A 13,163-nucleotide genomic window follows, 5' to 3' on the forward strand; every position below is an offset into this window, starting at 1 on the left:
TAAAATACCAGTATTATTTTTTATATATATAGATATATAATTAAAATATGTCAAATTTTATTAACAAATATATATATATTCTACTAGTGCTTCAAATTCCAATATGTAATTGATTGTTTTAATCAAGTGATCTGAAGGTTTTTAGCATTAGGCTTCATTTGGCAGACTGTTGTCATACTCAGTATAACCAGATCTTAAACCAAACAACCAGTAGTAGTAGTTGTTGGTCCTTCAAAACCTAGAGTACACAAGTACTTGCTTATTTGTATGAGAAAATACCCGTTCTATTGCATGATATATGAGCTGGCTACTTCCAGTACTTCACAAATCACTGTGAAATACAGTCATAAAGAACATAAACTAAAAAAAATCATAGCAGGGAAGAACTAAAAAAAAAACCAAACGAAAAAGCAGCCAGGAAACACACACACACGCTGCATTGTCATGGACATTTTCATTTCATACCTCAGTGAAAAAAGGTTGGGTTTCCTCTATGTGATTTTTTAGAGAGTAATCTTCCTTCAGTCTCGGTAACAGATCTCTCCTGTATAGTGTTGTTTGGTGCCTGTATAGAAGGTGTAATATTAAGAGATAAGTAAGTAATATTCAGCTTCTAATATTACATGCAGTATATGTAATCATATGTTATATTAATAGGATTTATTAATGGCTCTTGTGTGAAATATTTATGTGGTATAAATTTCCTTTGCTTAGTTTAAAACTGGAGGGAAAGTGTGTCTGTTAAACTGAGATGGCTGCAAAAACTGGTCAGGTTATTAGACTGTATGCCTTCAGGAAGCAGAATAGGAATCTAAGATAAACGTTTGAAGTTGAACCACCCTAATGAAATGTTCTTGATGAAGAAAATCCTAATTAGTATTTGCAGAGCTGATGGATGGGGATAAGGGGATATTATTTTGAGAGAAGTAACAGGTTTTTGAGGAGCAAATTTAAAAATAAGACAGTTACATGACAAGGGGAGTTTGTAAGATGACTGCCGTGCACCATCAGACCCACGATTTTCACTAGACATATGGCTGTTTTTTGTTTTAAAATCTCAGTAGTATATCAGGAGTCATGTCTATTTTCTACCATGTAATTGCCTGACAAATTTAAGGCATAATATGAAGAATGAAGGGAATAAATGTGATGGATATGAGTATGAAGAGAATCTCCATATTTTGATCAATTTCTCCATTAGGAGAAGTTGGTTAACATAAAACTGTTGTCAGGTTTCACAGTTGTTTTCTTGCTGGTGTCTGGTTCTCTTTTCTACTGAGGCTCATGTTTACTTATGGTGATAAAACAGTGTCATTGGGGTATTGTTTAAAAGGTGGTGAAGTTGATGCTGAGACAACTTATTTCATAAGTCTAGAAGAAAAACTGTAAGTTAAAAGCTGGATTCTAATCAAACTAATACAAGAAGCAGCAGGGGATCCATGAAAGGCTTTTGACACTCTCTCACAGCATTCTCATAGGCAAACTCAAGAACTGTGGACAGTGAGGTGGATTGAGAAGTGGCTGACTGGCAAATCCCTGAGGGTCATGATCAGTGGCAGAGTCTAGTTGGACACCTGTAACTAGTGGTGCCCCCTAGGGTTCTGTATTGGACCAGTGGTATGCCCTTTTGGCCAAGACCAGTGTAACCCTGTGGGAATAAATCATGCACACTCCATTTTCTTCATGCTGGAAAAGCCATTTCTTTGTTCACGTAACTCCTTTTTATACAGTGTAACAGACCTCGTGTGTGACTCCAATTGGTTAGTAGTATTGCCAGCCAGGGATCTATGTACAAATCACAAATGGGATGGTACTGCTAAGGAACGCGTCTCGAGCTGTTTTATTTTCCAGCATCAGTCTTGTTACATGGTTATGACAATAGGAAAATACCAGCAGTTCACATCCCAGACTAAAAACTTAATGTTACAACTTACTTAAAAGTTTTTTTGACCAATCACACAAAGCAAAAGCATATGGACAGTAGTTCTATCCAACCACTATAAGCACACATACCTTAGGTTAAAACAATGCTTGCTTATTTCAAATACAATACCTGTTTGTAAGTCTTAAAACACAATGCACAGAGCTCCATTACTAAGCTTCGAACTTCCTAATGTCTTGCTAGGTATACTTTCCTACAGTTTAGGGAGTTACTTTATCCAACTGTTAATACACAGACCATTGTTCTATTTGTCCTTATGTTTCTACTTCTCAAATAATTTTTCTGTTGACAAATCTTATGGCTACTGCTTAGCTCTAATCGCAGTTCTGCTGTCTCTGAGGCCTGTCTTTTGCAGCTTTCCCAAAACCCTCTGATTTTAAGGATTCCCACAAGTAGCTTTCTTGCCAATTACTTTATTGGTTAGTAACAAGTTGTTATCCTGTATTGACTGGTCACTGAAACCCCCAGTGTGTACATGCAGGAAACTCTGCTTTTGAGAGATAGTTTCCATTTTTCTATCTAACGGTGTAAAAACAGTTTATACAGGTGCTAGCTGTTTTTCGCAGAGGAATAGATTGTTATGTTAACAAACTACTCACACCAGGATTGCTTTCACATGGGAATTTGTAAAGTGCTATCTTGACAAGGCCAGCCACTGATTCCAGGAGAGCAGTCCTGATGTTATGAGGCATTTCTTTTATGATTTTTCTACCTTAGTGCAACATAATCCTGGTTTGTGTTAGGAGGAAGAGCATTGCCAGTAGGTCCAGGGAGATCATTCTGCCCCTCTACTCAGCCCTGGTGAGACTGCATTTGGTATGCTGTGTCCATTTCTGGGCTCCTTAGTACATGAGGGACATGGAGCTTCTGGAGGTCCAGTGGAGGGCTATGAAGATGATAAAAGGGATTGGAGCATCCCTCTTATGAGGAAAAGCTGAGGGAACTGGGCCTGTTCAGCCTTAAGAGAGACAACTAAGAGAGGACCTCATCAATGTATTTAAGTAACTAAAGGAGGGGTCCTAAGAAGATGGACCTGGGCTCTTGTTAGTGGTGCCAACCAACAGGACAAGAAGCAATGGGCAGAAACTGATGCATAGGAAGTTCCACATGAATATGAGGAAGAACTTCTTTACTGTACAAGTGATTGTGCACTGGAACAGATTGCCCAGAGAGGTTTTGGAGTTTCCACCACTGGAGATATTCAGGAACTGTCTGGACACAATCCTGTGCATGGTACTCTGTTTGAGCAAGGAGGTTGGATCAGATGATCCACTGTGGTTCCTTCCAACATTACTCATTCTGTGATTTTTACTTTGAAGTGATATTGCTGCATCAGTGAAAATATCTGTTAATTTTTTCTTCATCATAAATATAAAAGCCAAATCAAACTGCCAAGGAAATAGTAAATGAATTCTGAAATAAGAAATTAAAGTGGAGCTAAACTTATATTTTTGAAATTTACAAGGCAAGGGGGGTGTGAGGGAATTTTGTAAGCTCTTCGCTATCATTAGAGCAGATTTCATTGTAGCAAGAACACTGAGTCCATGAACTTTCATTTACATTGCTGCCAGTTCTTATTTGGCTGAAATTCAGCTGAACAGTAAAGTGTGTGGATTTTCAGTCTGGTCTAAAAACTGGGTTCTGAGGCTTTTTTCATTATGATGGTCATATCTGCAATGGGAAAAAGTAAGTTGTACATTCTTCTGTTTCTTGCATCTCTTGAAGTTACTCCTATCATGTGTTTAGTTGAAAAATAGGCATTAGAATTTGAATTAAGAATAAATATACAGTTATAGAAATCTTGTTATAGAAGCACAATATGGGTTTTATCCTATAATTTTGAGAAGTGTGATCTACCTTTTTTTTTTCATCTGCTGAAAATAGTACGTAGTTGTACATCCCAGCTTGGGCATAAGCAAGCATTTGAACACTGACATTTTATATTCACTTCATTGCTGTGTTTCTTGACCCTATTTTAAAAGAAGGTCTGAAAAGTCAAAAAACATTTAATTTTCCTTAGTTTTGCTCTTCTCTTTATTTCTGTAGACTTTTCCTTTTATTTAGAAAAAACTGAACACATTAGGAAAAAATAATGGTGGTATCACAGTAGAGATAGCCTTAAAATTAATTTTGGCTGCTTACTAACAACAGTAAGATGAACTATAAGAACCTTACTTGCTTTTAAAACAGAACTGCCAGTTTGAAGGAGGGGGTAGGGTGAAATAACTTATTTGTAGTTTATTCAAGTCATGCCTAAATTAACATAAAGTTAGGTATCTTGAAAAAAAAGTGGAGGTGGTATTGGATGGGACACTGAGAACTGTAATGAAAGCATCTCTTCCTGACTTCTACCCACTTGTTTGCTCTAGTAAATTAAAAATTGCATCAGGTTGCACAGCAGCCAGAAGATGTGCAAAACTCAAAATGGCTGTGTCTGGTAATTTCTCTATTTACTTACTTTATGTCAGTGTCACATTTTTAAAAGGAAAGGCTAATACTTTTTGTGAATCTCCTGCTTATGCCCCAGGGTATACTTGTATATATAGTGGAACAGATTTCTGCAAATTAGTTCCTAGCTCTCACAGAGATCTGTAAGATACAAATGTACATACTCCTGCTGTTGTTTTAATTCAGAAACATTTGCCAAGATATCTGATAATTGCTGCATATGTGCTTAGAGGCAGCACTTAATGTGAAGTGATTATAATGTCTTCTTTAAAACAGCACAATAAAGAGAGATTGCTTGGTTGGGAAATCCTATAGTGCATACTGTAACACAGTGTTTATTATCAAAAAGTTTTGTTGTCCAGAAAGATTGAAATGTGGGTGTTGAAGCTATAGTAAAAGTTATTTTAATGCTTACTGATTCTTTTTTTTTGTTTTGTTTTAACTATTTTTGTTTCCCTTTTCTTTCCTAAGATTTGGAGAAGCAGTTAATGGAAATCTGGTGGTTGGTACACTGGCCTGGCCTTCTCCATGGGTTATTGTGATTGGTTCATTCTTTTCAACATGTGGTGCTGGTCTCCAGAGTCTCACTGGTGCACCCCGGCTATTGCAGGCCATTGCAAGAGATGGCATTGTACCGTTTATTCAAGTGAGGTTTTTTTTTTTTCATGTTCTTACAGTATTTTGAAAAAAAAAAAATGACACATTATTTCTGCTGTTCCTGTAGAATGTGAAGAAAAGATTTGGAGCTCAGTTCTATTTGTGTACAATAACAGATCAGGCTATTGCAGGACGAAGTTTGAGCTTCAATGTTTTTGTGCAGTGCAATTTAATTATATTTGATTTTACACATTAAAGTTAGTGGTTCCAAACTGAGAATATAGTATTCTATAAATGGAAATAAATGAACTAAGAAGCAACTCATAACTGAACTTCTAGACTCTAAGCTGTTTTTACTACTTGCATTTGTGAACAGAGTTATTTAATCTCACTATGGAACTGCATAAAACTTCTCATATTACAGAGATGAAATTCTAATTTTTATTCATTTTTGTAAGGTAAATTAAGTCAGTAAAAATGTAACAGTAGAATTCTATCCCATGACTCCAAATATGAGATTTGTTCCAAGATCTCTGTGCATGTTTTAAGAAGAAATAAATCGGATTTTTCTCAAAGTAAGGGAGCTGGCAAACAGAAGAGAGAATTCTTGTTAGGCTCCTTCTGCAAAACATAGACAACTACACTTGAGTTAAAAATAAGTAAATAAAACTCCAAAAGATTATACTGTCTGGAGAGTAAAGCTGAGATCTGCATTATGAAGTCTGGAGTTTGAAAGCTTACCTCAAGACTTGCAAGACTATCTGTAACAGGAAATAAATACATTAAGTATGCTAAGGTGGAGGGACTGAGTAGTGGTGGAGTTTGACTTGTCAATGGAAAGGGGCTGTAATGCAGTAAGTTGTAAGTTCTGGGTAGTATAGAGAAAAATAAACAAGAAAGATTTACTTTTGCCTGAAGCAAAAATTTGGTAGAGAGAAGGTGACATGATTAGACATCCTGAGAGTTAGACTTGAAAGGAATGAAGAATCAAAAGATTTGTGGTTCGGGAAGTGAGAGAAAGAGAATTGAAGAGAAGCAGTATATTTAGAGAGGGATTTAACACTTGAGGATGCACTTGCTGTTTCGGAGAGATATGGTCACTGCATGAACAATCAAGGAAATACAAGGACATAATTATAGAAGCAAGACTATGACATATTTAAGAAAAAACCCAAAAGACTTGAGACACGAGTAGGAAAAAAGGGGATTTGAATATAATAGTAGGAAAATTGATAGAGGACAGGAAGCTAAAAGAAGAGGTGTCGTAGGTTAAGAAAGAAGTGAGTTTTTTGGGAGGTTGTGGTCAAACCAATCAGTGCTTAGATTTGAATATTGGCACCTAGTTTAGCCACTGAAAGTCTAGACCGCCTCTGAGAACACGGGGGTTAAAAGAGCAGAGATCTGCCAGGAACTCGCTCTCTTAGTCCCGGTCAGTGAAAAAGGTCCGACTTCCCCTGCCCAGCTAAGGCTGGGCGGGGGAGGGGAAGCCATGTGGCCGGGTGAGGTAGGCCGGAGCCTTGGGCAGAGGTGGGGGCGTGAAAGCTTTGCAAGATAGAAGAGTAGAAGAGCCCTGAGAGGCATTGGGCCCCCGCTATCCCCCGGGAGAGAGATAGGAGAGAGAGAGCGCCAGTGCCTGTGCTACCTTAAGATTTAATATCGTGCTGGCAGCACGGTTGGCCAGAAGTGGGCGATGCGGCACTGAGAACTCACCGCAGTGGGAGTTCTGGGCAGACAGAGGCGAAGATTTTAACCCTTTTCTAAAATAATAAAAATCTTATAAATACTGATCCTCCTGAATCTGAATGAGGAGAGAGAGAAATGAAGCTGGAGGAAATGGGCAAGTGTAATGAAATTTAGTGTAAGTAAAAATGTCTGCAGAGGTGAAAAGAATCCTAAGTGAGAGGAGATGATGGAGTGGCCTCGAGCTGGACTCTTCTTATACAGCCATGGACAGACCCATATTTTTCCTGTGACACAGAGACTGCATTTAGGGGGAGGCAATGCCTTGAAGTCAAGAGAGTGTGGTGAAGCAGTGGCGTGAACAGAGACGGCTGAGGAGGGTGTGGGATGCCCTCTGTCTTCAGTGAAGAAACAAATCTCTGTTCATGAGGGACCTCGGCCCCAGGGGGTAAATTTGGGAAGGACTGGTGTCCCAAAACTAAAAGACTTTTTAGAACTGGGCAGGGCATCCTTAGAAGAACTCTAAAAGCAGTTCTAGTCCATGTGCAGTGGTGAGAGCACTGGACATGGAGGGAAGAAGTCACAAAGGCAGATGTTCTCCAGGCAGTGCCACAAGTAACATGGAAACACAAAAAGTTTCAATTGTGTTTCTAAGGGAAGCCTATGGTGTAAGGGGGGGACTCCTCTCTCCCTGATAAACTTAAGAGTTGACTATTTAAGGAGTAGTGATAGACTGAAAATTGATTATCTGAGAGGTTGTAACGAGTAGAAATCTGAAATGTTATTTCATGGTGTAGAGGAAATGGAGAGAAGAAGAAGAATGTATTTAAGAAGTTTTCATTCTTAGTTCTGTGTCTGTTCCTTTTAAAATATTGTAGTTAATAAAGTTTTTTTCTTTATTCCTAAGTTAGACCCTGCTTTGCTCTGTTCCTAATCACATCTCACAACAATCACTAAAAAAAGTATATTTTCATAAAAGCACTGGCATTGTGCCAACCTCAAACCATGACAAGAGAACAGCATGGAGAATGAATGAGGTCTTAATTTCTGTATTTGAATGGAGGAATATGGAGGAGAATACATATCACTGGAACCTCAGGCATTTTGCCATCTGTCAGCAGTATGGCTGTACAGAATTCTCCACAAAGGAAATTACCACATGCAAAATGTTTTTTGGTAGGGCTCTGTGCAGAATCATAGTCTTGTCTAATTTCTCTTTAAGGGTCAATATTATGTTGGTAAGTACTGAATTGGCACCTACTTTCTATATTACAAAAAGTACTGGCCTAAACTATATTAGCCTTTTACTAGGCATAAATCTCTAATGCATAAGGTTTTTAATTTTCTTAAGAATATTTCAATAAGAGCTGCCATAGGACTTCAGTGTTATGTAGTCATTGCTTACTTTAGTAAGCATATTTCATATTGCAAATCTGTGTATTGTAATTTTAATTTTGGCTTTTCATAGGATAGATTGCATCATTTTCCTTTGTAACTAATAACTACTTTTATTTCGAGTTAGAAATAAGTTAGTTCATTATTTGCACCATAGTTTTATTACTGTATAGTGAACAGTTTTCTCAAATCTTACTGTGAATTTGAATTGAACTAGATATTTGGTCATGGAAAAGCAAATGGAGAACCAACTTGGGCTCTGCTCCTCACTGTTGGTATTTGTGAAATAGGAATTTTGATAGCCTCATTGGACAGTGTAGCACCGATTCTTTCAATGTAAGTATGGGTGTGATGTTTTATGTTCTTAAGTTAAATAGTATTTTCTTTTAAAATTAACTAGGTAATTATTTTTCTTTTTTAAATAATACATGTTAGACTTTGTTTTCTATCAAATTATATTCCTATTTGATCCTGGAGATAATATGAAATAACAAAGTCTTTTGGCTGAACTAAATTCTAGGCACAAAGAAGTTTTTCCATGACAGAAGTCTGGAATGCTAATAAAAATATGTCCAACTTTTAAAAAACTTGGATTTTAAAATAATAATTACTGCTATTTTAGGTCAAGTGCACCTACAGAGACAGAAAAATTTCAGTCTTTTAGAATAGGAATATAATTTTTTATTTTGTCCAGAACATGATATCATCTGAGCTATTATAGAAAAAGAAAAAAATTAACTCTGTCCCAGCCAAAAATGATACACCATGATTGTCAGTTATTTGCCACGTTTGTCTCCAAAATACGTGTTTGAGGCTCTATATTATGATAATACTGTATTTTGAAGCCTAATATTCTGTAAGTAATCTTAATGTGTGTCTTGTGTTGTCTTGTCCACTGTGAACATAGCATACAGAAAACTGTATGCTAGTATACAGGAAACTGGACACCTTCCTTCCCTTTTCTGGATTGTGTTTATATTTTAATGCACATCTGTCTAGTACATTTCTCATTAGAAAATGCTCTTCCTTTCTTAACAGGTTTTTCCTTATGTGCTATATGTTTGTAAATCTGGCTTGTGCAGTTCAGACGCTTTTGCGAACTCCCAACTGGAGACCTCGTTTCAAGTATTACCACTGGTAGGGAATATTTCTTCATTCAGAAGAGTTAAAACTAACTATAGAGCCCTAAATTGTTAATTTTATTGCAATAATAAAGCAAAATCTCCTTTCTGACTTAAATGAGTTAAGATTCATCCACGCAATAAGAGCATAATTTGTTTTTATATTTTTAGAATAGCGCCATAGTAATAACAGTGATCATGAAAACATGTGGCTAATATAGATGGTTTGGAAAAGAGCTACAGGATGACGTTTTTTTCTGCTTAGAAGCCAAGAGATCTTCTGTAGCAAAATGAGAATGAAAAACCATGAAATCTGCCTTGTATATACTTAAGGAGAACTGGTAAAAGTGTTCAGGAAGGTTAGGAGAATTTTCATTTTGGTTATGCAAAAAAAACCCTAAAACTTCTCAGAAAAAGTCATTCAGTATACATCATTTGGTTCACTTATTATGTGATGACTGGTTTTAAAATATGCTTTGGACATTGCATTTGATAACTGAAGTAAACCCTTTAAAAAGTGAGTAGTGACACAGAAAGTGAAAGTGTGGTTTTTTGATGGGTTAAGAGTTTAAACATCTCAAACTACGATTGGGAAACTTCTTGATTTTTTTCTAACTGTATGTGAAAAGTACATAACTTAATTAAAAATTATTCTATTGAGAAATTTTACTGCTGAAATAGCCTTAAATACTAGAGCATTTAGTAGATAAGCCAGCGTGATTCTAGGATGTAAGAGTTACTTATGATTTTTCGTTTTAAAGAGTTGAGTGAAAACGAAATTTTGCAGTTTTAGCTTTGAAAAAACTTTTTGAATCTGCTCTGTAGTTACATACTAGTTTGACAACTAACCCTCCAAATACATACATTTGGCAACAATTCATTTTTATATTTTTCTCAGAGACATCAGTGAGCAGCTGACTCACTGTGTGTACTTCTAGCCAAAGCAGGTGTTGGAATGTTCAGCAAGAATTGGGATGACATTTTCTTTTCTGAGTGAAAGTAGAGTATTAGATTAATTCAGGCATGAAAGAGCAGCTGTTGTTCTTTTATACAAACTACAAGACTGATGTCAGAACTTGTAGAAAGCATTCCCTTAGTTTAAAATTGAACTCAGTGCACTATACCAAACTAAAGGTACCAAACCGAAGTTAATTATATTTATACCCCATCAATATAGTCAAAGTTAGCTCTAATTTGGAAATTGGGTGAAAACTAATTTGGGAGGTTGTATGTGACTAAAAGTATACACAAAACTGTCCATTTTGAGATGATTTACATCTAAATTTGATAAATGTGGGCAAACAAGGCATATAGACTTAAGTTTGGAAAGGCTTTTGTAATTTTTTCAGCTTACATTCATTCTTTTTTGTAACATTTAGAAGATTGTTTTCTGAATTCTATTGACTTGTGTTATTGGCCAAGAGACAGACCACAACAGAAATGAAGAATAGAATTGATGAGTCAAATTGAATTCAAACTAACCAACTATTTTTGCTGGAAGTAACAAAGTTGTTTTTTACTGCTTGAATTTTTAGCTTAAATTCAAATCAACAGTAGTATGTGATAATGTGTTTTGAAACTGAGCTTACTTGGTGGTACTGAAGTTTCAATACTGTATATACTACAAATGTAGTAAATCTATTGTTCTATCAAATTTAGATGCATTATTTATGTCACACAAAGGTTCTGAATGCAATTTTTTCATAGAAGCTAAAATTGGGACAATGTATTTTTTATTTTATAATAGTTAAAAAATAGCCTTTGAAGGTGAAAGGCCTTTCTGGAAGTTATCTTAAATAAGAAATTAACTTTGTAGAATATTTGCATGCCTATTTAAAAAATGGAAAAAATGGTTTCTTTTAGGACTCTTTCATTCCTGGGGATGAGTTTATGTCTTGCCTTGATGTTCATTTGCTCTTGGTACTATTCTTTGATTGCCATGCTAATGGCAGGGTGTATATACAAATACATAGAATATAGAGGGTAAGACCATATATCTTATTTATTCTATATTTAATATCTTTACTATTCAGCAAAAAGCTCTTTTGTATAAAATAGATAAAACTGAAGTAATAAAGCTCAGAGTAGTCTTTGAAACAAGGTAATATCCAGTCTCTCTTAAGTGTTGTAAGTTTTCTGATTTTAGTTTCTCTGGAAGATCTGTTACATAGTTTTCATCAGCAAGAACTGACAGAAATAAGAACAGTAAGTCTGGGAAACTCGCTGGAGAAGAGATGATGGTGTAAACTTTTGGTACTTCAGGAACATTACCTTTCAATATCAAGCAGCAGCTATTAAAAAGTGTAAATTATTATTACCTTGTGCAGAAGCTCAAACTCACATTTTTGTGTGTGTGGGTTTGAGTATTTTCTAGAATTAATCTTTAAATTGCACCATACTTTGCACTGTAGGCGTTTGTCAAGAGATAGTCATACCTGTAGGACATGGTGAGCAACTATGAGTCTTAAAGTGCATGTTGTGTTCATAAAAAAACTCCAAAAAAAAAAAAAAAAAAAAAAAAACGGTTCATACATAAAATGATGCATAATTTCAAATTTATATACAAGTTCTACAAATGTTGGCGCATGCCAGGACATTTTGCTTGCTTGAAGGGATGCTTTAATAGAGGTAGCTTAGTTCAGAGGAAATTAATGAGTGAAAATCAGAGGGCGGGAGGGTGGGCAAGGGAGATGGACCCCTTGCTCTTATAGAATCTATTTTCCTGACCACTTTCAATCATCAATATTCTATACTGGAATTAAAAGGACTGGAAAATGTAGGGAGACTGAAAATGGTCAGGAGAATGGATGGAGCTTTAGGCTTTTTGGGAGAGAAGCTGGGAAGGAAAGAAAGTGGGGAAGCCTATAGTGGTGGTGTTGAGGGTGAGACAGGTTATCCAATCTATGTGAAGTCAAGTTTCACTTACTAATTTTGCTGCTTTACAATAATTCCTTTTAAGTATCCTTCTCTTATTTATTCTAGTGCTAAAAAGCAACTTAAGTAGCTCTCACGATTACAAAAATGCTTCTGAAGTATGAATAAAATAGACCATAGTAAATATTTATAAATATGGAAAAAATTACCTTGGAACTGCTTCACCTTGGTTAGTCTTCATTCTTGATTTAAGTCTACAAGACAAGGTTTTTTCATGCATTTAAGGAAAAAAGAAAGTGATAATTTTTTACATCCATTATCCCCCACATGAGAAAAAGTACTTGATTTGTATAAATAAATGGGACCCTATTAATTGAACTCTCTTGTATCCTGAAGAGCGGAAAAAGAATGGGGCGATGGAATCCGAGGACTGTCTCTTAATGCAGCTCGCTATGCTTTGCTTCGTGTTGAAGATGGTCCTCCTCACACCAAGAATTGGAGGTAGAGTCCTATGTTTTCTGGAGTTACTTAATTCTTGAAATACAGAAATATATTGGAATACTGCTGGTAAAGCAGTGAAGTAAAGTGAGATTCACCTTTAAAATAATGTTTTAACTTAGGCATGGCAATGATGTCATTGCAATACCTCTATTTTACTGAAACGAAATGTGACTTGTGGTCATCAGCTTTGTGGCAAACTAACTTGAACTTAAATCCATATAATGTTGACATGATTTTCAAAAGTGCAGAAGACTGTAATGTTTGATTATTTATAGATTTTTCAGATTCAAAGAAACAGTTACCCTTGAATCTCACTTTGTCTACAGAAGAAACACTGCAATTCCATAAGTGCAATTTATTTTGTTTGTGTATATGTTCCCTCTGAAATACATTGTACAAATCTACAGAGGACCCTTTTTTTGTTTAAATTCTTTTTTGTGGTAGTCTTTTTATATAGCTTTATTCAATAGTAGCACTTTCTAAATTGCTTAGATGCCATTAAAACAAAATCTCACATTTTACTGTAATGGAATTAGATCTCCACAACTATTTTTGCAGTATTTTTTTTTACTTGTTAAATTTAATTTTTCTCAAAGCCAACTTTA

The 13,163-nt window shown here is 35.7% G+C and overlaps 1 protein-coding gene across 4 annotated transcripts in view; it reads left to right on the forward strand.

The window, feature by feature from the left end:
* Positions 1-13,163, forward strand: part of LOC121337373 (solute carrier family 12 member 7) — a 70,161-nt gene that overhangs the window by 32,003 nt on the left and 24,995 nt on the right. For all 4 annotated transcript variants that reach the window (XM_041407447.1, XM_041407449.1, XM_041407446.1 and 1 more), the window contains 6 exons: positions 538-595; positions 4,862-5,036; positions 8,280-8,398; positions 9,101-9,199; positions 11,047-11,166; positions 12,454-12,558. In XM_041407447.1, coding sequence (XP_041263381.1) covers positions 538-595; positions 4,862-5,036; positions 8,280-8,398; positions 9,101-9,199; positions 11,047-11,166; positions 12,454-12,558 — 676 coding nt within the window. The remainder of the gene's footprint in view (positions 1-537; positions 596-4,861; positions 5,037-8,279; positions 8,399-9,100; positions 9,200-11,046; positions 11,167-12,453; positions 12,559-13,163) is intronic.

This window comes from Onychostruthus taczanowskii, unplaced genomic scaffold (genome assembly GCF_017590055.1).
Source record: "Onychostruthus taczanowskii isolate IOZ18803 unplaced genomic scaffold, ASM1759005v1 scaffold262, whole genome shotgun sequence".
NCBI classification, from domain to species: Eukaryota; Metazoa; Chordata; class Aves; order Passeriformes; family Passeridae; genus Onychostruthus; species Onychostruthus taczanowskii.